The 27,050-nt window shown below is 52.7% G+C and overlaps 1 protein-coding gene across 4 annotated transcripts; it reads right to left on the bottom strand.

The window, feature by feature from the left end:
• Positions 1–11: 11 nt before the first annotated feature.
• SUSD3 (sushi domain containing 3) lies at positions 12–25,744 on the bottom strand. Of its 4 annotated transcripts, none has more exons than XM_032164551.2 (6): positions 25,615–25,727; positions 19,892–20,013; positions 8,534–8,722; positions 6,531–6,678; positions 5,468–5,599; positions 12–606 (listed from the first exon to the last, which is right to left on the bottom strand). In XM_032164551.2, exons 2-6 carry the CDS (start codon positions 19,938–19,940, stop codon positions 396–398), a joined length of 729 nt encoding a protein of 242 aa, XP_032020442.1. In that variant the 5' UTR covers positions 19,941–20,013; positions 25,615–25,727; the 3' UTR covers positions 12–395. The 4 variants fall into 4 exon arrangements, with proteins under 4 accessions (XP_032020442.1, XP_058301881.1, XP_032020439.1 ...); XM_058445898.1 differs by lacking the exon at positions 25,615–25,727 and adding an exon at positions 16,354–16,403 and having other exon boundaries at positions 19,892–19,929; XM_032164548.2 differs by lacking the exon at positions 19,892–20,013 and having other exon boundaries at positions 25,615–25,744.
• Between the last annotated feature and the right edge of the window lie 1,306 nt (positions 25,745–27,050).

Here is a 27,050-nt window from a genome sequence, read left to right as displayed (position 1 = left end):
GTAGCCATCTATAGTTGCTGAAAAGAAGTTTATTGCTATTTTCTTATTTTATTATACAAAACTAGATTTGCTTAAAACATTTCCCAGTCTCTTTAAAGGAATGCTAGTTAGTGGGAGGCTACAGCTGGTAAATTACCCTCAGTAGTGGTTTCAAGTAGTCCATAACTATAAAAATCGTTACGGCCAGGGTATGTCGGAACAGAACACTCCCCACTGGGGTCCTCAGCCTTGGATGTCAGCTTGGCCCCCCAAGGGGTCCCTACACCTGGAAGCTGATTCCACTCATCAGTCTCGAGCTGGGCGCATGTGGAATTGATGTGGAGTTGCAGCTGAGTGGCTGGTGGGGTCAGCCTGGCCTCCTAGTGTGGAGCATGGGCACAAGCCTCACTGCGTGGTCACCCTAGGGCATATGCTGCGGGCTGTTGTGGCATTCCTGTGGCCAGCCCAGAGGCAAGCAGGGGCTGTCTGGGGTTCACCATGTGCACCATCACCTGGGCTTGGGGTGAGCTGGAGGAGCCACTGAGACTCAGAGCTCTGGGGATCCCAGGGTCCTTGTCCACGCTGCGGGTCACACTGGCCAGCTTGCTGGTGCTCTCACCATGGTCTCTGTGGAGAGAGGAGGCATGAGTTGGCAAAAGAGTGTGGATAGGGTTTAACCCCTAACTCCATACCTTCCCAGGTACCCAGGCCCTGCGGTGGGCCTGAGACAACTGCTGCCCTGAGCACTGGGGAACCCGTTTCCTCCTGCCAGGAGCTGCCCTGCACCCTAAGGTGCACAGAGGTCACTCCATCTCCCTGCTGGGCCCTGTTGGCAAGTGGGTCCTTCATCTACACAACCAGGGCGTGGCCCAGGAGTCAGATACTTGCCCCCCTAAGGTGTGGGGACTTCCTGGGGCTCATTCAGAGTGTGCAGAAACCACCAGGAACCCAGCTATCTGGCCAGGGCCTGGGATGTCCCAGGCAGAGAAGGGACGCTGGGGAGCAGGAGGTCAAGGGGAGGACATCTTCCCTCCTGCCAGGCCTGCCTCTTTGGTGGCCAGGAGCTGGATCACCCACCTGCTCCACCCTCAGTACTTTTGTGGCTCTCCACTACCCCAGATACAAACCAAGCCATTCCCCAGGCTGACCAGACCCTGGCCCTGCCCCATCTCCAGCCTCCACACACACTGGCCTCTGCTCCATGTGGGCTGCCTGGCGGCTCCCACCTCCAGCCCTTTGCGTGTCCTCTCCTCCCCTCAGAGGCTGTCTCTCTCCCCTCCCAAAGCAGGCTTTCTTAGTCCTTTCACTTCCAGCATCACCTCTTCCAGGAAGCCTTCCTGGATCACGGCTCCCACCCACAACTAATTCTCAGAAAAACTCTAGTAAGTAGTAGGAATTAAGAAATGATCTGCTTATGCAATGAGTAAGTGAAAGCATCAATAACTGGTGGAGACGAAAGGCAGCTTCGGGGAGGCAGGAACCAGACTGACTTCACTCAGCCTCACTTACTGGTTGTGTGGGAGTTTACACAAGTTTCTTAACCTGCCTGGTTCTTCACCTGGAAAATGGGATAAAAGTAGTACCCACCCCTAGGTGAAAAGAGTTAATATTTGGAAGAGTTCACAACAGTGCCTGGCACATTGCAAGTGCTGAGAAGTAGTTATGAAATAAAAACAAGGTCAAGAGGCAAATCTCACCTTGCTAAAGGCAATTTATCACCTATGGAGGCAGCCTGGGCCCTGCCTGAGGGGTGGGCAGCCCCAGCACAGGCATATCCCGAGGATCCTGCCTGGGAGCCTGGGACCCAGGGCTGGGGACTCAGGGAACTCTGCCTCCTTCAGCTTTGTAGCCCTGGGCAGGACCCACCTTCTCTGAGTCCCCACGAAGCTGGGCTGAGTGCTCGAGGTCCCCATGTGTGAGAGAGCTCCAGGAAGGGGCTCTGCCCTAAGGGTCCCCCTCCCAATCCCCCTCAGCCTCACCACCACTTCCTGCCTCCTGAGCTGACTACAAGAGTGGCCCCCAAGCCGGCCTCCTCCAGCCTCTCACGGCCCTGTCAGGGTGCCTCCCTCCTGCCCTGGCTCTCTCACTCCCTGGGGGAGGTGAACACAGCTCTGTACACAGATCTATGGCCACTCTTGGACGGGATGCACACGTCCGACCACACACTGCGCAAGTTCCCGCAGTGTAAGAGGCGGTGTCTGTGGCGCTGGGACCAGGCAGAAGTGTGGCCCGAAACAGCACCCCTGGGAGCTCCTTGGCGTCATGCTCTGGCCAGCAAAGCCCCTGCGGCAGCGGCAGCAGCTGTAGCTGCCATCATCCTGGACATCATGTTGCCTTGAGAGACAATTGTTCCTTCCCCCATTCCATGGGCACTTTCCCAGTTATGACACAGGACGATCTGGTCCCAGTGCTGTAATGGGGAGCGGGGATCACAGGCGGGGCAATGGAGGAGCTCTGAAAGTGGCTTTGGATATCTCACTACCCAAAAGGAAAGGCATTAGCCACCATAGCCCCAACAAAACTAAAATAAAAAGGAAAGGGGGCCAGGCACGGTGGCTCACGCCTGTAATCCCAGCACTTTGGGAGGCCGAGGTGGGCGGATCACGAGGTCAGGAGATCAAGACCATCCTGGCTAACACAGTGAAACCCCATCTTTACTAAAAATACAAAAAATTAGCTGGGCATGGTGGCGGGCACCTGTGGTCCCAGCTACTCAGGAGGCTGAGGCAAGAGAATGGCATGAACCCGGGAGGAGGAGCTTGCAATGAGCCAAGATTGCGCCACTGCACTCCAGCCTGGGCGACAGAGCGAGACTCCGCCTCAAAAAAAAAAAAAAAAAAGGAAAGAGGCCTAATAAATGTACAGCCAACTGATGGGTCATGTGCCCTCCCACAACACATGGAGCAAAACATTAGGAGGAAACAGAAAATGATTCATGCCAGCAACGGCACTGGTGAGCCAAGGCTGGAGAAAACATTCTTCCTTGACATTCATCAAAGAAATGCTGACGGAAACTACCCACACAACTTGTAGCTACTGTAAGAAACAAATGATAAACAAATGATCAGCACTCAGTGATGATGCAGTTACCAGAAAAATATGGCCACACTCACTGTACCAGAGTTCCCAGGGAAAGAATGTGGTCATAAAATATTTAGACTGTTGGGCCTAAACAATCGATTCCTAGGATCACCCCCAAGAGCTGTGGTCTTGAAAAAGAAAAACAGCACTAAGCAAAAAGACACTGAGCACTCAATAGGGGAGGGTCTAGCAGATGTTGGAAGCTTTGGAATAATAGGCTGCTGTAAGGAATGATAGCCTGGAGGCCTCAGACCACCATGGTGACCTGGAACGTGTTGCTAAGTGCAGAAGTATCAATGGCAGCATTTCAGCTACATCTTAATAGACACCTGAAGTGCCAGGAAAGGAGATAGGTGAATTCCTTCCCTGCAGGTGTTGGCCAGACCCAGCACGGTGTGTGCAACCCAGGGCCACACAGATCACCACTTCCTGTGCCTCAGTTTCCCCATCTGCATAAGGTCGTAAGAGTGGCAACAACAGTAACAGCCAGTATTCACTGAGCTCTCACCCTGGGCCTGGTGAGAGAGGCACACACCTGGACTCAGGTAACCTCAACAACTTGAAAGGTGAGCGCTACTGCAATCCTCACTTTACAGGTGAGGAAACCGAGGCATGGAGCTGTTACAGTCATACAGTGAGGCCACAAGGGCTGGGACCAAGTGCACTGCAGCCTCGAAAGACTCCAGCGGGAGGGCCTGAAGGAAGGGAACACAAGCTCAATGATGCCCGCCCAGACCCTGGTGTCTAAGCGCCGTTCTCCACCCAGAGAAACAGGGCTCCCAGAGCAGTGGCCAACCGCAGAGATGGGCACAGAAAGCACAAGATGGGCCTGGAACATCTTGTGCAAGGCAGGAAGCACTCACAGACTGATGGGGATGGATCAGAAGGACACAGGCCATGGCTTGGCAGAGCTCCTACTGCCAAGAACTGGAGCCCACAAAAAGTGTGCCTGAAAATAATGCGGTGGAAGGGGCATGAATGAGGTTGTCTGGCTTAGCTGGTGACCATGAGAATGGGAAGCAGGGACAGGAGATCCGTGACAATATTCTACTTTTGTGTATTTGTGAACTTTTCCTAAAATAAAAGTTTCAGAAAAGAATATTCATGAGTTCATGTGATGCTAAAACAACAAAACAAAATCAAAAGAAAGAAAGGAAAGAAAAAAACAGCTCATCCTCATCCCTAATAGAAGGAATGTCAGAAGTGCAACAGAATTAACAAAGTCACCATTCTGTAATGCCCAAGGCAAGAGCGGATCTGGCAGGATCAGCCTTGCACGCTGAGACCACGAGTCAGAGGCTGCTGAGACAGCGGAGGGACGCTTGCAGAGTCCCTGCCTCAGGCTCTGACAGTGGAGGGACCTGGGGGGCTTCACCTCAGCCAAGAGACCCCATTCCATGTGGCCCATGGGAGAAGCCTGGCCCGTGTCTGATCTGCACACCCAGCCCTGCACCAGAAATGCAGAGCCGGGCCTGGTCACACAGAAACACCAGACAGATGCAGACAGGAGCCTCTGCATGCCACCACTGGCCTGGAGCTCTCAGAAGACTATGCCATGAAAAACTGAAGGCCCATACCAGTTTAAGGAGCCCAGAGACCTGGTGGCTGAGCACTGTGTGTGATTATGGATGTTCTCCACTCGACAGGCCACGTGCAATCAATATTAGATTTCTGTTGGTTTTTTTTTTTTTTTGAGACGGAGTCTCGCTCTGTCACCCAGGCTGGAGTGCAGTGGTGCAACCTTGGCTCACTGCAGCCTCCGCCTCCTGGGTTCAAGTGATTCTCCTGTCTCTCCCTCCCAAGTAGCTGGGATTAAAGGCACACGCCACCACACCCAGGTAATGTTTGTGTTTTTAGTAGAGACGGGATTTCACCATGTTGGCCTCGAACTCCTGACCTCAGGTGATCCTCCCACCTCAGCCTCCCAAACTGCTGGGATTACAGGTGTGAGCCACCATGCCTGGCCAATTAGTATTAGATTTCTGGACTCAGAAAAAGAATGTCCTCATATTGGTTCAGGGCAAAAATATGTATGTGTGTATTAAGAGAGAGAAAGGAGAGGGAGAGAGCACAGGAGGGAGAGCAAGTGACTGCAGGTCAGTGCAGAGCCCTGCTGGGTGTGGGTGGAGGGAACACAGGTGTGTAGAAGCTTCAGCTTCCCTGGAGGGTGGACCCTCCAGATGAAAACACTGCTGGGGGCAGTTCTGAGTCCTAGAATGTCACAGTCAGGACAGCGTGCTACAAGGACCACCAGCCTCTTGTTTTAGAGATGGGAGTTAAGGTTCTGGGTGGGCCGGGCATGTGGGAGCAGCAGGCTCTCAGCGTGTGGGAGCAGCAGGCGGCCCGGGGCCTGACCAAGCTGGACTTCTTGTCCCCCAGCATGTCCCCCACCCAGACCCCGGCTCACGTGGTGAAGCTGTGGTTGTCGTGCGCCTGGCTGGGCCCGCTCACGGGTTTGTTGATGTGCTTGAGGCCAAGATATGCGGCCTGCACCGTCTCCAAGTCCTCATCTTTCAGCTGGGACCACAGCTGGGCTGACCTGGAGGAGAGTTTGGGAGGAAGGACTCTGAGCATGCAGGTGTGTCCCTGACAGTGGTGGAAACAGGCTCCATGTAGGCCCAGGGCACCGTCTGCAGGACCAGCGCAGGCTGGCAAACCTCTCAAAGAGCTGGGCAGTGGATGCTTTTGGTGCGGTGAGACACATGATTTCTCCCACAGCTAAACTCTGCCATTGCAGCCCAAAAGTAGCCACACACCAGTAGACGATGAACATGGCTGTGTTCCAATAAAACTTTACTTACAAACACAGGTGGTGGAAAGTTCTAGGGCTGGACAGTGCTAATGGCTGCACTACCTCGTGAACACACTTAATGCCACTGAACTGTAGACGTTAAAAAGGTAAGTTTTGGGCCGGGCGCGGTGGCTCACGCCTGTAATCCCAGCACTTTGGGAGGCAGATCACTGGGCAGATCACCGGAGGTCAGGAGTTCGAGACCAGCCTGGCCAACATGGTGAAACCCCATCTCCGCTAAAAATACAAAAAATTAGCTGAGTGTGGTGGTGCATACCTATAATCCCAGCTTCTAGGAAGGCTGAGGCAGGAAAATTGCTTGAACCCAGGAGGCGGAGGTTGCAGTGAGCTGAGATCGCGCTACTGTACTCTGTCGCCTGGGCGACAGAGCAAGACTCTGTCTCAAAAAATAAATAAATAAAACGATACCCCGTGAACCCATAGCCTGGCCTAAGAGCAGGGCCTCGGGGGCCCACATGCCCCCCAGCTGTGATGCTGCCCCTGGCTGCTGTGTGGGCGGGAGCAGCACTCGGTGAGACGCAGGCCCAGAGCAGCAGTGGTAGGAACGGGTGCCCTGAGGGCAGTGCCGGGGTTCCCATGAAATACTCTGCTCTTTCCTCCTCCCATGGTGCCAAGAGGCACCTCCCGGGAGGACCCTGAGATCATGAGGCCACTGTACCTGTTGGAGTGCCGCTGCTCACTCTTCTTCACGCACTTGAGGAGGCAGCAGGTGAGGAAGGCCATGGACATGAGCAGGATGATGGCACAGCTCACAATGGAGGCGATCACGGCCACCTTGAAGCCAAAGGTCTCGTGTGGTGGCACCACTGTGTGGGAGACAACCACCAGCTCCTGGGCGAAGTTTGCCCAGATCTGCCTGGCCCAGGGGTTGGGGGTCTCAGGTGGTAGGGGTAGGGCCTGGGTGTGGACAGGGCCTGGGCAGCCCTCAGTGAGCCCTGTTGCATGGTAAGGGGGCAGTGAGGTGCTGGGGGCTGAGGCAAAGATCTGTGCAAACTATATTTGGAGGTTGGACTATCAGAGAAGACTCTCCCCAAGAAGCAGGTATTTGAGCAGGGTGGGTAGGAGTATGCAGAGTGGCTATTTGAAGGGGTTATTTAAGCAGGGTTTTGCAGGGTATGTAGGAGTATGCAGAGTGGCTAATTGAAGGGGGTATTTGAGCAGGGTTTTGTAGGGTATGTAGAAGTCTGCAGAGTGGCCAATTACAGAAGTTCTGGCAGGGAGTTCAGAGTGATGGCCTCCCTGGCTCCTACCCACTGGAGTCCTGCCTGAGGAATGAAGGAAGGGCGGGCCACAGAGAGGAGGTGACAATAGACAGTGCTGAGGAGGCCTTGCCCAGCCCATGGTCTGGGTTTTCACAATGCCCCAAGGTGGCAACATTCTTCAGGGAGCCTACATGCCTTCTCAGGTCACTTTCCAGGAAGGCCCAAAATACTATGTATCTGCTGTGTGACCTCAGCTATGCTCCAGAAACTAGTTCCATCAGATTCTACTGGATGTTCTGGCTAAGAAAGGCCTCAGAATCCTAATTTGAGCAACACCGTTTTCTCCCCCACATAGGGAACATGGCCCTGTGCCCTGGTCCCCATTTCCCATGCTCCCTAGTGGATCCTGGCCACCCAGAATGGAGACTACATTTCCCAGTGGTCACAGGACCATGTTCTGGCCAGTGGAGGATAAGAAGTGATGTGGGGCAACTTCTAAGAACCTTCCCTGAGACACTGGGGCCTGCCCTTTGGCCCCAGGGCCCCTCACCCCATAACAGCTGCCTGGAACACAGCTGCTGCCACCTTGAATCATGAGGCTGAGGCCATGCCCAGCAGAGCCATGCCGGGGAAGGGGCCTGGCTCCCACTGCCATGGAGCCCATACAGATCTGCCTGCCCACCCTGAAGGTTGAGCTCCATCATAGTTAATCCTAGTATTTTGGGTTTTCTGCCTCTCAGAATCTAATCCTAAGACTTGCATCCTCAGAGAATCACCTAGCACGTGAACATTTTAAAGACTCTGAGAAGTCCTGCAGCATAAAAACCCAGAATCTGCCAAACTATTTTGACTCTGAGCCCTTTTTACACACAAAACACATGAACATAACACACATAGCTTCATTTTGGAAATGTCATGCTGGGCACTGAAAAGGGACTATCCTGTGGACCTTTCAACACCTGTACAAGAAATACAACCAGAAAACCATCTCCTCCCACAGACTGGGAGCTCCAGGGCCAGGCACCTCATGACCTTCCATGTTGCCAGTACTTCATATTCCTGATACGTGAAATATCCTATTGAAGTTGGCCATGTGTACGTGTACATGAATGAATGAATGAACAAACATAGTTTCCTGCTTAACAGATGAAAACATGCTGGCTCAGAGAGCATGCACAGCCTCTTGGCAGTGAGGGGCTAAGTCAGTAGCAGAGCCAGGATTGGAGGCCCGCTACTAGGCTTCGGGTCTGCGCTGCCAACATGGCACTGGGAGGGCTGAGGGCCTACAGTCGGCTGCTGACATGCAAGCAAGCTGTCCGTGTTGGGAATGGGACCCTACACACTGGCCTAGCTGCTTGTGAGTAGACACCCACGCCATCCCCACCCACACCATCCCCATGACAGGATTTGGGGCCATCCCCCACCCCCAGAGCCACTGAGCTGAGAGAGGGGTCCTTACGTTTGCACACTGGGGACCCTGAAGACCACTCAGCGATGCTTCCCTTCCAGGTGCAGGTGAGGAGCCCAGACCCCACCATCTGGTGGTTGGAGGGGCAGCGGAACATGAGCACGGTCCCCACGGAAGCACCATCGCCACGAAGGACTTGGAAGGTTGCTTGCAGGGGTAGCCGCAGCTTAGCACAGGTGCCTGGGGAGAGAGGCAGGTGTGAGGCATGGGGGGGGGGTGGGCACGCAGGGCAGGGCTGGGCAGGACCCTGGAGGGAGGAGCTGGCACAGCATTGGGGAGCACAGGGGTGGGGTGCAGCTCCAAAGGCCATTGGATGCTCTAGAGGTCACATGGGGTCATCCAGACCCGGGGACAACGCAGAGCTGGATCCCTCCATGAAGTACACTCTAGATGCTGAGGATTGGAGCATTAAAAAAACAAACAAGTGTTAGAAGACAATAAAAGCAAATATACCTTCCCTGAGACACTGAGGCATGGCCTTTGATTACGACCTAAACACAGCTCCAAAGGCAGAAATCGGAACAAAAAAAAAAAAAAAGAGGGACAGAGAAAGATCAACAGATTTGACTGCATACAAAGCAGAAAGCAAAAGCTTCTGAGACTCTCTAATAATGGAAAACAACCAACTCCGGTGAAAAATTCGGGAAAGGATATTTGGAAAGCATAGGTTAAAGGTTGGTTCGATAGTCTTAATCTATGAAGAGGTCTTACACATCAATGAAAACTGAATATTCAGTTTTTAAAAAAAACCAACAAGTTCTAGTGTGTGAACAAGCAATTCGCAAGGACACCAATGGCCCACAGTCGTGAAAAATGCAGACCCACAGGCAATTGAGGAAATGTTGATTCAAGGGAGAGCTCATTTTTCCTGCATCGGTGAGGTAAAGGCAAAAAGAAAACAATGTGCAAGTTGGCAGGGCCTGGGAAGCCCTGTACCCAGGCTGGGGTACAGATCCAACCTTGCTGCAGAGCATTTGGTAAATGCAATAAGCACCCTATGTTGCATATGCACCTTTAGCCACAGGAAATAAGAATCTGCTGGCCAGGCATGGTGGCTCATGCTTGTAATCCCAGCACTCTGGGAGGCCGAGGCGGGTGGATCATGAGGTTGGGGTATTGAGACCATCCTGGCCAACATGGTGAAACCCCGTCTCTACTAAAAATACAAAAATTAGCTGGGCATGGTGGCATGTGCCTGTAATTCCAGCTACTCGGGAGGCTGAGGCAGGAGAATCGATTGAACCAGGGAGTTGGAGGTTGCAGTGAGCCAAGATCACTGCACTCCAGCCTGGCGACAGAGCGAGACTCCATGTCAAAAAAAAAAAAAAAAAAAAAATCTGCTGCCAAGATTTCTCTATGGGGAAGCCCACCTCAGAACCACACATAATAGTGAAAGGCTGAAACAACCCATGTCTCCAGCAGGAGGGAATGATTCCCTCACCTGGGTCCATCCAGACATTAAAATACCAGAGAGCACTTAGGGTGATGTTCTTTCTTTTTTTTTTTTTTTGAGTCAGAGTCTCACCCTGTCACCCAGGCTGGAGTGTGCAATGGCGTCATCTCAGCTCACAGCAACCTCCGCCTCCTGGGTTCAAGCAATTCTCCTGCCTCACCCTCCCGAGTAGCTGGGATTACAGGCGTGCGCGACCACGCCTGGCTAATTTTTTGTATTTTTAGTAGAGACGGGGTTTCACCATGTTGGCCATGATGACCTTGTGATCCGCCCGCCTTGGCCTCCCAAAGTGCTGGGATTATAGATGTGAGCCACCATGCCTGGCCAGTGATGTCCTTAAATAAGAACACAGAGATGCTCTGGATGCAACAGCAGTCGAGAATTTTTATAAAATTATAACGACAACAGCTGGGACTGAGAAGATTACTGTGGCTGGATGCCGTTGCACCTGCCTTACATGTGCCATCATCTATCAGCACAGCAGCCTACCCAGGAAGAACCATCATTATCCCCATCGACAGAGAAGCAAACTGGGCAGAGGGTCTTACGACACTTTTTGCAGTCACACAGCTCTTATGATGCAGGGAAGACTTAGAACCAGACAAGGAGGCTCTGGTCTAACTTCACACACATTCATACACACACAGACACACACACGCAATGCACCTGAGTCGTCGTGCTATGCATGTATCAGCAGCTGGTTACTTTTCACAGCAGTGAAGTGTTCCATTGTGCAGATGGGCCTCAGTGTGTGTCCCTGTTCTCTGCATCTGAGTTGTCTCTGGGGTTCAAGGACGTTCAGTGAAACTGCTAAGGACATCCCCAAGCAGGTCTCCTGGTGTCCAAATGCAAGAGGCTCTTTCTCCTGCTTATCTGGTATTTCCTGATTTTTGGGCATTGACAGTGGACCGCTGGCACATCACAGGTAAAGAACAGGGACAGGCCGGGCTTGGTGGCTCATGCCTGTAATCCCAGCACTTTGGGAGGCTGAGGCGGGCGGATCACGAGGTCAGGAGATGGAGACCATCCTGGCTGACACGGTGAAACCCCATCTCTACTAAAAATAGCAAAATAATTAGCCGGGTGTAGTGGTGGGCGCCTGTAGTCCCAGCTACTCGGGAGGCTGAGGCAGGAGAATGGCGTGAACCCGGGAGGCGGAGCTTGCAGTGAGCCGAGATCGCACCACTGCACTCCAGCCTGTGAGACAGAGCGAGACTGCGCCTCAAAAAAAAAAAAAGAACAGGGACAGCAAGCTGTGCTGATGCATGGTGTGTGCAGAGGCAGAGACTGACCGGAGGCAGCAGTGGTGAAGGGCCACCTGAGCATCTCTGTGCCTGTCTCCCTCTGCACAGGCAGGGACTGACACCCAGAGATGGGGGTGATGGCGGGGACAAAAACTGGGGCATGCAGAGTCTGAGGGACCCCATTATTCCACACTGACCTGCTACGACCTTCCTCTGTCCTCTGTGTGCTGCATCTCCAGCCAGGACCATGCCCTGGGTGCCAGGAATGGAAGTCCTACTGCTCACCGAGTCTGAGGTGAGACCTAGCCAAGCTTCTGAGCTCCCCAAACCTGCCCACCATGTGGCTTCTCCTCTTATAACTTTAATTTAAATCAGCAGTCCCTCCATCCTTCAGTTGCTTGGGCCCCAAACCTTGAAACCTACTTTCTCAATCCACAACCAATTGGCCAGCAAACTCTGTGGACTCTAATTTTAAAATGTTTACCAAAGACATCTGCGGTAGGCTGCATACCATCCCCCAGATTTATTCACATCCGCCCAGGAGCAGTCATGTGGGCTGGCTGTGTGCCCAGGCAAGGTCTTTATCTGCGAGACGTATCACTCCATTTCTTACCCCACATCTAAATTCACAAGCCCATCTGGGGGGAAACCGAGGCTCAGAGAGGTCACACCACCCTTTGCCCCAGCCATATGTGCCACGGCTATTAATGGGCATCAGCAGAGCTGGGCTTCAGGCCAGGCCCCGAAGTCTGGTCTGGGATCTGGCAGAAGTGGAGGCTACCAGAGGCTCCGTGCCATGGTAGTGACAGTGAAGGATGGCATTTGGCTGCAGCTGGCCAGGTCACATTGACCCACTCCCCAGCAGCACCCAGTGGTCTCCCTGCCCCTGGCCTCTGCGTGACCAAGGACCCCAGGGCCTTAACAAGCTGAGATGCTGAGGGGGAGAGTGCGGAGGCAGGGGTGGCCCTCAGGAGGGGCTGAGGCAGACATGCCCCACCGCTTTGGGAGGGTCAGGCTACACTGCTTCTGCCCTGAGGATACTTGCTAGCAAGGGAGGAAGAAGTGTGGGAGGGGCTTATGGTTTGTGTACTTTTCTGGGAGGGATGGGGAAGGGACTGATCTAACATAAACAACACTGGGGGCCTAATGGGTGCTGTACTGCGTTATAGCCCTATGAGGAGGGTGGTCTACCCCCACCTTACAGATGGGGAAACTGAGGCACAGCAAAGCTCAGTGGCATGTCCAAGGTCACTCAGCAGGAAGGTGGTAGGGATGGAACTGGGACCCAGCACACTGTTTCGGGAGCCCCACCTGATGGCCAAGCCCAGTGGGTAGAATCTGCCCCATCTCACCGCATCCTGGGCGGTTTCAACTCTAGTTTCCACCCCTGGCTGCCGTTGCCTCTAGTATCCCTTCTCCCCATCCCAGAGTTGCAGCTGGAAATGTGATCACCACTGAAAACTACATTTCCCAACCTGCCCTCCAGGGAGCAGTCAAGTGACTGAACCTGGCCAATGAGGTGTGAGCATAGATGCTGTGCCACTTCTGCACTGGGGAGTGTGATGGTTAATATTGAGTGTCAACTTGATTGAATTGAAGGATGCAATGTATTGTCCCTGGGTGTGTCTGTGAGGGTGTTGCCAAAGGAGATTAACATTTGAGTCGGTGGACTGGGAGAAGCAGACCCACCCTTAACCTGGTGGGCACCATCTAATCAGCTGCCAGTGAGGCTAGAATAAAAGCAGGCAGAGGAACATGGAAGGACTAGACTGGCTGAATCTTCTGGCCTTCATCTTTCTCCCATGCTGGATGCTTTCTGCCTTTGAACATCAGACTCCAAGTTCTTCAGCTTTTGGATTCTTGGACTTACACCAGTGGCTTGCCAAGGGCTGTCGGGCCTTCAGCCACAGACTGAAGGTTGCACTGTCTTCCCTACTTTTGAGGTTTTAGGACTCGGACTGGCTTCCTTGCTTCTCACCTTGCAGACAGCCTATTGTGGGACTTCACCTCGTTATCGTGTGAGTCAATACTCCTTAATTAAACTCCCCTTTATATATACATCTATCCTATTAGTCCTGTCCCTCTAGAGAACCCTGACTAATACAGGGAGCAAAGATGGTAGACGTGTGAAAGGGCAGACCAACCTCTCGGATCCTAAGAAGAGACAGAAATAAACTCCAGCTGGAGTTAGGCCACTGTTTTTTTGTGGATTTGTTAAGTGGACTGGTTCAAATCTGATACAAAGCTTCAGCAACATGTCTCAGCCCAGTGCCCTATTTAGCGCTTGGGATTCTGCCTGGCCCACTTGGGGCCCCAAGGTGACAATAACAAAAGTCGGAGTATCAGCAACAATAATAATAGAAGGAAGAATAATGCTCAGGCTCTACTCTGCTGAGCACTTCAGCAGCTGTTGGGTGACAGTACAGAAACGAACACACGGGTTCCAGCCCGTGGGGCTCCTAGTCCACCTCCACCACACACATTTCGGGGCCCAGGCAAGGGAGCCTTCCCCGGCCTCAAAGTCAGCACAGCTGTTGTACCCACCTTGGACTGGGGTGCGGAGGAAATGAGGTGTAATGCCAAGGCATCTGGAAGGTGGTTGTGCCTGGTACACACGAGGACAGGAACCATGGTGTCCTTGGAAGAACTGTCTCCCCCATTCTGCAGCCCCAGAAACCATGGCTCAGGGACACTGAGGTCACATAGCCAGTTTGTAGTTCTGCCAGGGTCAACCGCAGCCACCTGGCTCTTCATCCCCAGGCTGCCCCCATCCTTTCTGCCCCTTCAGTATCTGGGGAAGGCCAGCCTCTGGCCTGGGCAGGACCATTCTGACTGCTCCCTGTCTATGGATCCTCAGCATTCGCACAGCTACTAACAATAACAATGCATGTATGGATGGAATATTCTGTTCAAGAGCACCCTGCATTCCTTATCTGTATTATTACAGATAAGGCTCAGAGAGGTGGACTCACCTGCCCAAATGCCCACTGACAGCAGGGAGGGAGCCACACTAGATGCGGTGTCTAAGATTCTTATATTTGTAACATATATGTAATAGGAGATTTGTATCTTCTCTACATAAACAGCACTTATATATTAATAAGCCAATGACAAAAATCACAACAAAATGGGTAAGTTAGAAAAGAAAAACAAATGGCTTGGCCAGGCACAGTGGCTCATGCCTGTAATCCCAGCACTTTGGGAGGCTGAGGCAGGTGGATCACTTGAGGTCAGGAGTTCAAGACCAGCCTGGCCAATATGGTGAAACCCCATCTTTACTAAAATCAAAAATTAACTGGGTGTGGGTGGCACATGCCTGTAATCCCAGCTACTTGGGAGGCTGAGGCAGGAGAATCGCCTGATCCCAGGAAGCAGAAGTTGCAGTGAGCCAAAATTGTACCACAGCACTCCAGCCTGGGCAACAAAGTGAGACTCCATCTCAATAAAAAAGAAAAAAAAAGGGGGAAGTAAAACAATCTCCATTAGATGACATGATTTTGTATATATGTAGAAAAGCCTCAGAAATCCACTAAAAGCTATTATAAATAGAAATGAGTTCAGCAAGGTTGTAGAATACCAGGTCAACATACAGAAGTCAGTTGTATTTCTGTACAGTAGCAGTGAGTAAATTGAAAATTAAGAAAAACATTTTATACAATAGCATCAAAAAGAATAAATTAGTTATAAATTTAATAACAGAAGTACAAAACATATACTCTGAAAACTACAAAACTTTGTTGAAAGAAATCAAAGACCTAAATAAATGGGAAAACATCCCATGCTCATGGATCAGAAGACTTAATATTGTTACGATGGCAACATATTATGGTAGTCCCTCCTTATCCTTGTTTTCACTTTCCATGGTTTCAGTTACTGGTGGTTCCACAATCAGAAAGTAGTACCTGACAACAGTTGTGCTTTGGGGCCATTATTAAGTAATATGAGAGTTGCCTGAACACAGGCACTGCAGTATCAGGGGATCTGATAATCCAGAGGGCTACTAAGTGACTGACAGCAATCCCAGGCGGGGTGGAGTGGGATGGGTGAGATTTCATCACAATACTCAAGAGTGGCTCACAGTGTAAAACTTACAAATTATTTCTGGAATTTCCCATTCCATCATAAGGCCTATGTTTTTCATCTCACTTCATCTCATCATGTAGGCATTTTATCATCTCACATCATCGCAAGAAGGGTGAGTACCGTCTATTAAGATATTTAGAGAGAGAGAGACCACATTCACATTACTCTCATTATAATAGATTGTTATAATTGGTATAACTTATTACTAGTTATCATTAATCTTTTACTGTGTTTAATTTATAAATTAAACTTATCATAGGTACATGTGCTTAGGAAAAAAACAACATATATAGTATCTGAAGTTTTAGGCATGCACTGAGGGGTCCTAGAATGTATCCCCCTTGGATACATTGTGTCTATGATATTCACTGTATCTACTATATTCATTGAATCTACTGTATTCATTAAATCTACTGTATTCCCCAAACTGATACACAGATTCAACAAAATCTCTATCAGAATCCAGCTGCTTTCTTTCCAGAAATCAACAAGCTGATCCTAAAGCTCATATGGAAATGTAAAAGACCTAGAACAGCCAAAACACTCTTGGAAAAGAACAAAGTTGGAGGGTTCACACTTGCCAATTTCAAAACTTATTATAAAGCTAGAGTAATCAAAACAGTGTGGTACTATCATAAGGACAGACATAAAGCCCAACAGAATAGAACTGAAAGTGCAGAAGTAAACCCTTACATTTATAGTCAAATGATTTTCAACAAGGGTACCAAGACAATTCAATGGGAAAGGAATAGTTTTTCAACAAATTGATGCTGGGACAACTGAAGCTGGACCCCCTAGCTCATACCATATACTAAAATTAACTTAACATGAATCAAAGACCTAAAAGTAAGAGCTAAAACTATGAAACTCTTAGAAGAAAACATAGGGGAAAATCTTTGTGAACTTAGGCAATGGTTTCTTAGATCTAACACCAAAGACAAACACCAAAAGAAAAATAAAAACAGGACTTCATCAAACTGAAAAATGTTTTTGCTTTAAAGGACATTCAATAAAATGAAAAGACAACTTACCAATAGGGAGAAAATACTTGCAAATCATGTATCTGATAAGAGGCATGTGTCTAGAACATATAAAGAATTATTACAACTCAATTATAATAAGACAACAAAATTTAAAAATGGCCAAAGGATCTGAACAGACATTTCTCTGAAAAAGATAAGTTAGCAGCCAATAAGCACAAGAAGATTCTCAAAATTATTAACCTTCAGGGAAATACAAATCAAAACCACAAAGAAGTCTGTCAAAAAGACAGGCAATACCAAGGGCTGGCTGGGCGCAGTGGCTCACGCCTGTAATCCCAAGACTGTGGGAGGCTGAGGTCAGTGGATCAGTTGAGGTTAGGAGTTTGAGACCACCCTGGCCAACAGGGTGAAACTGTATCTCTACTAAAAATACAAAAATTAGCCAGGCGTGGTGGTGGGCCCCTGTAATCCCAGCTACTTGGGAGGCCGAGGCAGGAGAATCACTTGAACTTGGGAGGCGGAGGTTGCAGTGAGCCAAGATCACGTTACTACACTCCAGCCTGGGACAGAGCAAGACTTCGTCTCAAAAAATAAATAAATAAATAAAAGACAATATGAAGCGTTAGGAAGAATGTGGAGAAACTGGCACCTCAGATGCTACTGGTTTGGGAACAAAATGGTGCAACAGCTTTGGAAAACTGTCTGGTGGTTTTTCAAACAGTTAAGCACAGAATTACCACATGATCCAGTAATTCCATGGCTAGGTAATCAGCCAAGAGAAATGAAAATACCTGTCTACACAAAAATGGGTACACAAATGTTCACAGCAGCATTATTTGTAATGGCCAGAAAGCTGAAACACCTAAATGTCTGTCAACCAATAAGTGAATAAACAAAATGTGGTTTATCCACACTACAGAGTACTATTAAATCATCAAAAGGCATGAAGTGCTGATCCATGTTACAATATGGATAAACCTTGAAAACACTGTGTTAAGTGAAAGAAGTCAGACACAAAAGGTCACATGTCGTATGATGACACTCATATGAAATGTCCAGAATAGGCAAATCCAGAGACAGAAAGCAGATTAGTGGCTGTCAGAAGCTGGGGGAAAGGGAAAACTGAGAGATGGCTGCTAAGGGGTATGGGATCTTCTTATGGGGTGATTAAAAATATTCTAAAATTGACTGGAGTGGCTAGGTATGGTGGCTCACACCTGTAATCCCAGCACTTTGGGAGGCCAAGGTGGTCAGATCACCTGAGGTCAGGAGTTCCAGACCAGCCTGGCCAAGACGTTGAAACCCCATCTCTACTAAAAATACAAAAATTAGCTGGGCGTGGTGGTGCACGCCTGTAATCCAGCTATTCAGGAGGCTGAGGCAGGGGAATTGCTTGAACCCGGGAGGTGGAGGTTGCAGTGAGCCAAGATTGTGCCACTGCACTCCAGCCAGGGCAACAGAGTGACTCCGTCTCAAAAAATAAAATAAAATAAAATAAAATAAATAAAAAAGTTGACTGGAGTGATGGTAGCACATATCTCTGAATGTACAAAAGCTACTGAGTTCTATGATTTAAATAGGTAAATTGTATGGTATGTGAATTATAGCCTGGTACAGCTGCTTAAAAAATCAGGGGGAAAATATGTCAATTAAAGAAACGCACATTTAAAACCGAAGATACTTGGCCGGGCGCGGTGGCTCACACCTGTAATCCCAGCACTTTGGGAGGCTGAAGCAGGCGGATCATGAGGTCAGGAGTTTGAGACCCAGGTGAAAACCTGTCTCTACTAAAAATACAAAAATTAGCTGGGCATGGTGGCGTGTGCCTTGTAGTCCCAGCTACTCAAGAGGCTGAGATAGAAGAATCCCTTGAACCTGGGAGATGGAGGTTGCAGTGAGCCGAGATCATGCCACTGCACTCCAACATGGGCGACAGAGGGAGACTCCATCTCCAAAAAAAGAAAAAGCAACTGAAGATAGTTTTTTTTGCTTCTTATCTCTGTCAGGGTTAAAAAGATCAGCCCTTCAGATTGGAGAGGCCGCAGGGGAGGGGTGCACAATTTCTAGGGGCGGTACACACAGTGGGGAGGGCCTGAGGAGCTGCCCTGCCCTTCCGGGGGATGGTGGGCAGGACTGAGATCAGCAGGAGGCAGAACCTCCCAGGGATGCTGGGCTGATGACAGCTGACACTGAGCATAACTGTGTGCCAGGTATGGCTCTAACCCCTGGCCTGGGCTATTTCCTATAACCCTGGGCTGACTCTCGCTGGCCTTGGGTCACCTAGCTCCCAGTGGCACAGCTAGGACTTGAATTCTGTCTCCAGGGTTGGGCTCTTCATCAACTACCATGCTCCATATCCACAGATATCAGTGCAGGAATGAGTGAATGAATGAATGCAAGAACAAATGAATGGAGGACTGGCAGCCTGACCTCACAGGCAAGAGTCGTGATCAGCACTCCCCAAGGGCCAGGGACCACTTTGCTTTTTCAGGATCTTGGGATCTGGATATGCACTGTCCTTCTGGCCAAGGAGGTGGCTATGGGATTCTGGAGCCCTGGCAGACACAGCAGGGCAGCCACGGGCTGGCCACGTGGCCCCTTCCCCAGGGCCGCCAGGCAGCCAACACTTCTCAGTCCTTAATTTAGAGCTGCGACTTCTGCATTCCTCTGTGGCTTCCCAGCCCACTGTGGCCCTTGCAGAGAGGAGGCCCCACCAGCCAGAGGTTTGGGAGTAGCCGTTGGCGGATGGGAGGGGAGGTTGGTGAGGGTGAGTATGTCCAGCACCCACAACAGCACCTGGTTGAGTGTCTGCCCAGTGAGAGGATGAATGGATGAACGTGAATTCATTATTTAAAAATAAAACTAGAACTTCATTAGAATAATGAGATGCCTGGAGGGGTGGACCAAGGGATGGAGACAGATGTGAGAAAGCAGGCACAGGGAAATAGGAAGGGTGGAATTGAGCTGGTGCGTGTCCAGGCATAAAATTCTTTCAACTCTGCTGCACGTTCAAAAGAAAAATGCTGGGGGAAGACCTTGAGCATCCCCACTGTTGACATGTAACTGATCCCCTGGGCACATCCCCTTCCCACCCACCGGGGTCCCAGGGAAGGGGTGGCCATACCACTCCACATCCAGGACCCAGACATTTAACCACTGCTGAGCCATCTGGGCACTGGGCTGATCCCTAGGACTTATTCTACCAAGACTGTGTGTCACTGCGGGAACACAGCTTTCTCTCAAACAAGACGGATGTGACCGCCAGGGCCTCCCATGTACCCGAGGCAGCCAGGCCCAGCTCTGGAGCCAGAAGACCTGGGTTTGAGGGTAGGCCCGGCCTTTCCAGAAGACCCTGGTCACTTCTCCACCCTGGGCCTGTGTCTCCACCTACAAATACCACAACAGGCAGGGTGGGGCGAGGACTTGATGAAATGATGATCATCCCAGCAAGGCCACCTCCACAGCTGACTTCCTCTAAGTGTGTTTTAGAAGAAGCAGCCCCTCCCCCTGCCCACCCGTGTGTTATGCTGAGCCAGGTGGGGAGCTCATGACTAGCCATGTCTGAGGTTGACCAGTCGGCTCTCACCTAGCCATGTCTGAGGTCGACCAAGGTCTTGTCTTGGTTCACACTTCATCTGTCAAAAGCCACATCCTGTGTTCTCAGCCACCAGGTTCTGCTATAGTGAGGGCTCTTGTCTCAGACAGCAACTGCAGGTGGTAGATTACATGTCACAGTGAAAGGCATCAACAGCAGGCAAGCATGGCCCCTTCCCAGCAACCCCAGAGCCTGTCCTGCCTGCATCATTGAGCCTCACAGACGTGGGGGATAAAGGGTGAAGTCGGCTGGGTGCAGTGGCTCATGCCTGTAATCCCAGCACTTTGGGAGGCCAAGGCGGGCAGATCACAAGGTCAGGAGATCAAGACCATCCTGGCCAACATGGTGAAACCCCATCTCTACTAAAAATACAAAAAGTAGCTGGGCGTGGCAGTGTCCGCCTGTAGTCTCAGCTACTTGGGAGGCTAGGCAGGAGAATCGCTTGAACCGGGAGGCAGAAGCTGCAGTGAGCCAAGATCACGCCACTGCACTCCAGCCTGGTTGACAGAGTGAGACTCTGTCTCAAAAAAAAAAAAAAAATGGTGAAGTCACCACCCACAACCAAAGAAAGGGGACCGGCCAGCAAGGTAACACAGACCTACAAGAAGTCTGGGATGCGCCGTCAAATTAAAAACTCAAACAAAAGTATAAAATGATTTGGAGTACAAGCCCAGTAAAATTGATGCCAGCCCCCTAACTGTCCATGAGCAGAGAAGGATGGTGCCTGGTGGGGCTGGGGGGCCTTAAATGCAGTCTTGGCATCAGACCCTGCATTTCTAGCCAGCTGACCAGGAGGGTCTCATGCCCAGGCCCTAATGTAAGTGCACTGCTGGAATGGCTTTCCTTTACAAGTCAAGCAGAGGGTCTGGGGGAAGTTAGCTGCAGGAGGGAGGGTAGGGTGAGTCCTTGCTCAAAGCTCACAGCCCTGACCTGCCTCCTCAGGGTGGCCAAGAGGTCCAACCTCCTTTAAGCCCTTAGGCAAGAGGGCACAGGGAGGCAAAGTCATGTTCCTGTGGCCTCTCCTGCTGCAGGGGCCAGAGAAAGAGAAGCCACTGACTGGCAATGCCCCCTCTTAGTCCCCAGTTGGGTGGGCAGGCTTCCTGGAGGGCTAAGCAGTAGGTTCCTGGGGTCTGATCCTGACAAGACCCTTCCCAGCAGCAGGTCCTGGACCTGAATTTCTCACCTGGCTTAGCCTCAACTGCCCTGTCTGCGAAACTGGTGACTTGCCTGCCTGGGGTCTGGGAGGAGCAGGACTGCACTGTGGAGATCTTGGAGCAGGATCTGGTGCACAGGATCACTCCCTAGGTCAGGGCTTGAGCAGCCCAGGACATGAGCCCTACTGGGGCCCTGCGCCTCAATCCCCAAGGTCCATGGAACCCAGGGAAACTTCAGCCCTTAGCTCTTGATCCCCAAGGTCTGCAGCATACAGGGCACCTTCAACCCTCCAGGCCCCAGTGGGGTCTCCTGTACTCCTTTCCTGAGCCTGGGAGGCCAGGAGACACTTTCTCTGGGCTGGCTCCATTTTCCAGATGAAGAAACTGAGGCCCACAAACCTGCCCAAGGCCCCTGGCTGCACAATGGCAGTGCCAAGGGTAGGAGGCTGGACTCCTGTCCCCTTGGGGTAGCCCTTTCCATAGGATTCACAGTGAACTCACAGCCAGGATGGGGTGGGCAGGCAGGCAGCACAGTGCCAGGAGCTATGGTCTACGAAGTCTCTACCTGCACCCAACTCCCAGGGACATTCCAAGAAATCACCAAGGCACGAGGATGGAGCTGGTGGATCACCCTTGTCTCTAACCACCGCACAGCCAAGTCCTGCTCACACAGAGATTCCCGGGCTCCCAGGGGACCCAGGGCCACCCCGTCACTGACCTCCTGAGCCCCTCCCCATGCCTGATGCATGACAGGCAGATCCCACCTGTCCCCTGTCCCCTCCCCTGCTTCAAATATTCATGAACTTCCAGCTGCCCACAGATAGCCCTCCTGTGCCTGACCCCTGCAGAGGACCCCACACCCTAGCTGTCTTTGAGGATGTCTGTTCCCTAAAGCTGGAGGCAGAGGCCTTGCCTCTCTAGATCTGTCCTGCCCTCCAGCCCCATCCTACCCGCCTGCTGTTCTCCAGCCCGTGGTTGTGGCTGCCCTTGGTCTGCCGGCCCAGTGCTGGGGCATTTCTCACCGGCACCCTTTAGATCCCTTTGCATGTAAATCTTAAAGGAGAGGGAAAAACAACAGAAAACGGATTTGATGCAAATAAGATACAAAATAAAAACACACGAGGCCCTGCCTGGCCTTCCCACGGCTCAGGGGCAGGTGGAGAGGACCAATGGGTACCTCAGGGTCACACCTGTGTGATGCCTGAGCGGCCCTCAGCCCACATGCCGCGCCTGCGCCTCTGCCAGGCCACCTACTGCAGCTGCGCTTCCTCCCTCCCAGGCCTTATGTACGGAGGGAGGCAGGCCTGACCGGGTGGGTTCTCATCCTCCCAGCCTGTGAGGCCAGCCGGGCGTCTGAGAACAATCCGTACTTGTTAATCTTTTATCTGGAACCTTGGACACCAGGTCGGCCCTTCTGTCCTCCGTCCTGGAATTCGCCACACAGCCCCTATACCCTGACGTCGCCTGCTGTGGGACCAAGTAACTATGTTCCCTTTTATGCTGGCTGAGGCTGTGGGAGAGAGTGACAGAGGCAGGCTGCTGAACCCAGTCTCACCTAGACTCGATCCCCACCTGCGAGTCCCTGTGTGACCTCAATCTGGGTCTCAGTTCCCCCAAATGTGACACAGGAACCTTCAGGAGGAATTTCTCGGAGTTTAAAGGGGGTGATTTGTGCACACAGAGGTGCTTTGAGAACAGGACCCCCAAGACCCTGGCAGTGGGGACAGGGCCTGGCTCCAACACTACATGTGGGTGTCCCACAGCCCTGGCTGTGTGTCTTCAGGTAAGTCACTTGTCCTCTTTGAGCCCATCTCCACATGGAGGGTGGGCACAGGCTTCAGAGCCACTGCAGCCTTCCATCTCCAGGCTGAGCAGCAGGGTGGCCTCAGGATGTGGAAAGCACACAATCGTCTAGAAAAGAGCTGGGCTAATTCCAAATGAGGAACGTGTACCCCCACATCCCTGGTGGAAAACCGAGGGTCCGGGAACCTATGCCTTCTACCAGCAGCTCTGTCGATGCCAATGGCTGGCAGGAGGCCATAGCCAGGCATCACGGGGCGTGTCTGCCTTGCTTTGATTTACACAGGCATTCACGGGGTCTCAGTTTCTCCTCTGTAAAACGTACACAGTCCAGTTCTGGGGCAGGAGCTCAGGGGTGAAGCCAAGAAGGCACCAGCAGAGCGTGCCTCCTGCTACCCCCTCTCCAGGGCCTTCCTCCAAGGCCCTTCCACGGATGCCAGGGGGGTTACCTACAGCCACTGGAACCCTGCTTTCCTGGACAATCTCCCAGATCACGGAGTGCTGGGGCTGACCTGGGAGCAGGGCCAGGGGCCAGTCATACAACAAACACGATAAACTCCTACTCTGAGCTGGTTTCCCCTGTGCCCTGCTCTTCTCCCAGGGCGCTCATGGGAGATGAGGGAAGACCACTTCCTGCCTCTCAGGAAGACGAGTCTGTCTGCACTACTGTGCTCTTCGTATCTACTCTAGGAAAACCAGTGGTAATGGCCCCATTTTAAAGATGGTAGGAAAAACACACACCCCCGTGCTATGTTTTTGGTTTTTGTTTTGTTTTGAGACAGAATCTCACTCTGTTGCCCAGGGTGGAGTGCAGTGAGGTGATCACAGCTCACTGTAGCCTCGAACTCTGGACTAAAGCAAACCTTCCACCTTTCAGCCTCCCGAATAGCTGGGACTATAGGCACATGCCACCATGCTCAGCTAATTTTTTTTTGCATTTTTTGTAGATATGGGGTCTCGCTATGTTACCCAGGTTGGTTTCGAGCTCCTGGACTCAAGCAATCCGCCCGCCTCAGCCTCCCAAAGTGTGGGATTGGAGGCAAGAGCCACCATTCCTGGCCAGTGGTGTTTTACTGTCAAATCCCCTCCAAAGGCTCCCAATCCCCCAGCCTCTAACTTCACAGCACATTTCACAGAGCAAGAAACTGAGGTCACATGGCAGGGGAGTGATGGAGTCCAGATGATGGCATCATCCCTGCACCAGAACAAGTACCCTCCCGGGGCTCCACTGGGCTTGTCCACAAGCTTGGGGGCAGGTATACATGGGGAAACTGAGGCACAGAGGTGCAGCGACTCACCCCAGGTCATGGGGGGGATCCTAACCCAAAACTCCAACAAGGAGACCAGTGCCTGGGAAGTGGTCATGGTGGTCAGAGGCAGAGCCAGGGCCAGGGGGGATGAACAAGAGCACAGGGTGCCAGACTAAGCTCCATTCCCAGCACAAATTCCAAGGCAAACAGCCTTTTGTACGCAAATATGCCAGAGCCTCCAGATACTCCCTGGCCTTGGGCTGACCTTGGGCAAGTCAAGGCTATCAAAAGGGCACTGGCACCCACTCCCCCAGGCTGCTGTGCCAGTATAAGGGGCTCCTCAGGCAGTACCAGGCCCTCGGCAGGCCTTGCTCAAACACAGGAGCAAAAGTGCTCATCACCCCAACACCAAATTAGGGACTCTGGACATTAGGCTGCTAGAGTCAAACTAAATAAACCAAATCCACCAGCGCCAGGAACAAGTCTCAGCGCCCACTTTGCTGAGCTGCGGACCTCTGCTTGGTGAATTAGCTCCCTGAGCCGCAGTTTCCCCATCTGTGAGAGGAAGCCATTCTCCTGCCACCTTCCTGCCAGTTCCCTGGGGCTGCAGGCTGACAGTGTGACCTGGTCCAGCCCACCCCACTCCAGGCCTCAGCTTCCTCCTGCGCAGAGCCTTAGCCCCGCAACGCCTGAGACGCCCAGGACCCTCAGGCCTAACGCTCGTGGGCAGTGGCCACGGAAGTAAGCTTTTGGGATATCTGAGACCCAGAGTTCCGGTTTGGTTCCGTTTCTAAAAGGGTTAGACTTTAAAATCATTCAAGGAGCAAGGCCAGCATTCGAACCCCGGAGCCTTGGGCACGGGAGCAGAAAGCTCTTTAAACACATTCTTGAATTCACACACTTAAAAGTAAAATAAAAAGCAGCCTCTCTTCTTTCCAAAGGCCTCTGAGCCTCCTCCGAGACAGCCGAGGGGATCCCAAGCCTGGCTACAGGGTGACCTCGGACAGCCACTCCCCTCTCGCAGGCTCAGTTTCTCCATCTGTAAAGTGGAGCTGCGGTGGTCACCAAGGAATCGTGAAGATGACACCTCCCTCAGGCGCAGAGAGGGCTCCCGGCTCCCCGCTCCCGCCCCCGCGCCGCCCGCCCGCCAGGTGAGGCCAGTTTCGACTTCCCCCGGAGGGGCGCGGAGGGGCCCGGAGTCTGCGGCGTGGAGAGGCTTGGCCGGCCGCGCTGTCCGCAGACGCCCGGGACCAAGGCGCGGCGGCCACTTGGGAACGGGCGCGCGGGCTGCTGCGTGCAGCCGTCTGGTTTCGAACTGCTCGCTGCCAGGCTTCGGCTCCGCTAGGGCGCCTGCTGGGCCGGCGGAGGGTCGAGGAGGTTCATCCTCGGGGCAGATCGTGGCTGTGGCCCCCACCCACGGCTGTGCGGCCCCGCGACCCCCTCCCCTCGGCTTTCCCGTCTGTGAAATGGGCACAGAGCCCCGCACGCGGCCATAGGCCCCAGCCCTCACCTGTGCGGTTCCCTGGGGCAGGCGTGGTGACCCCGGCCCGCCCCCGGGGCCTCGCCTTGCCACGGAGGGTGGCGGCCGCCCCGCGCATCCTGCGCGCTCCGACGCGCTTGGCGGGGTCTGCCAGGGCAGTGAGCCCGGCTTGTGGGGGCGGGGCCTGGGCCTGGGTGAGGGGCGGGATGCAACAGGCCCCGCCCTCCACGCCCGCCCAGGGGCGGTGCCATGCAACTTACAGACCACGCCCACACTTTGGACTGGGGCCGAGGTCCGGGCGGGGGCGGGGGCGGGGGCGGGGGCGGGGGCGGGGGCCCCTGGGGAGACCAAATACCCAGCGGGCGAAGCCCGCCGGCTAAGCGGAAGGTGTTGCTACTCCGGGGCGTTGCACGCGTGGCTACCTCTGCCCAACACCCTTTCCCCATCCCGCCCTGTTCTCACCTCCACTCCTAGTGTGGTTTTTCCATGTGCTTCTGTGTTTTTATTTTTTGAGCAGGATTTTGCCTTCTCAGGGTGCCGGATTCGGCCGGTACCAAAGGGCAAACAGCAAAACCCCTCCCCGGCCCGCCCCTCCCACACCCCACTCACCCCTAGAGTCCTGTGTGGACCCAGCCTTCTTTCCCTGTCTCTCACTGGGCCAGGCCTTCTGAGGCACCCTGAAGTCTGGGTGCCCTTGTTGTCTTCGGTTCTCACTGAGAGGCCCCCGGCTGGGGGAAACAGGATTGAAAGCCCTGGGGTGTGGCTGCGGGACCCACACACACCTGGAGGCCTCCCTTCCCCTGGCTTCCCCTTCCCACCCAGCTCCACCTGCAGCAGGCCCAGAGCTGTGATCTGGGCTCTTTCTCTCCCTCTGACCCCACCTAACCCAGGCTTAGCCCCCTGCCCAGGCAGCCACCAAAGGGTGGGGTGTGGTGTCAGGCCTCAGACGTCCTGGATCTTGGGCTGCTTGTGGGAGGCCACCTGAGCCGTGCCTATTCCTGTGGAGCTGGCAAAGGCAATCCTGGCAGAGGGAACAGCAGGTGCAAAGGCCCTGGTTTAGCAATGTGTGGCAGCAGAAGCCCAGTGCAGCTGGCTGAGTCATGCCTCCAGGAGCGCAGAAGGTGGCCCAGGTGGGCCAGGCTGGCTCCAGAGTGCCTGGCAGGTGACCGTGAAGAGTGTGGATGTTCAGGTGGACCATGAAGCAGGGTTCCAGCAGGGCAGCCCCGCCCCGCCTCTGCTTTCCGAGCCCTCCAAAGCTGAGGTTCAGTGTGAAACGTGAGGGGCCCTCCGCCTTTCGACATCAGGGTTGGCGTCACCCCTGATATGTTCTTCCCACTTGGACTTGTGGGTCACACACGATGGCTTACTTCAATCTCCTTTATTCAAAATCAAGCATGTGTATTCTTTCCGCCATGTCAGGAAGGGCAGGGCCATCAGCAGTGCCCACTCCAGACCACACTCTGGGA

Source organism: Hylobates moloch, unplaced genomic scaffold (assembly GCF_009828535.3).
Source record: "Hylobates moloch isolate HMO894 unplaced genomic scaffold, HMol_V3 SCAFFOLD_10, whole genome shotgun sequence".
NCBI lineage: Eukaryota > Metazoa > Chordata > Mammalia > Primates > Hylobatidae > Hylobates > Hylobates moloch.
Note: the sequence above shows the minus strand (reverse complement) of the source record. Positions and strands in the feature narration are given on the sequence as shown.

Bases quoted from the DNA above. Each gene is read 5' to 3' on its own strand.
- SUSD3 (XM_032164548.2), bottom strand. From the start codon at position 25,702: ATGCGCGGGGCGGCCGCCACCCTCCGTGGCAAGGCGAGGCCCCGGGGG. The intron at 8,723-25,614 runs GTGAGGGCTGGG...CTCTCTCCCCAG, and splicing joins TGCCCCAGGGAACCGCACAG to GCACCTGTGCTAAGCTGCGG. The intron at 6,679-8,533 runs GTAAGGACCCCT...TCTCCCACACAG, and splicing joins AGGGTCCCCAGTGTGCAAAC to TGGTGCCACCACACGAGACC.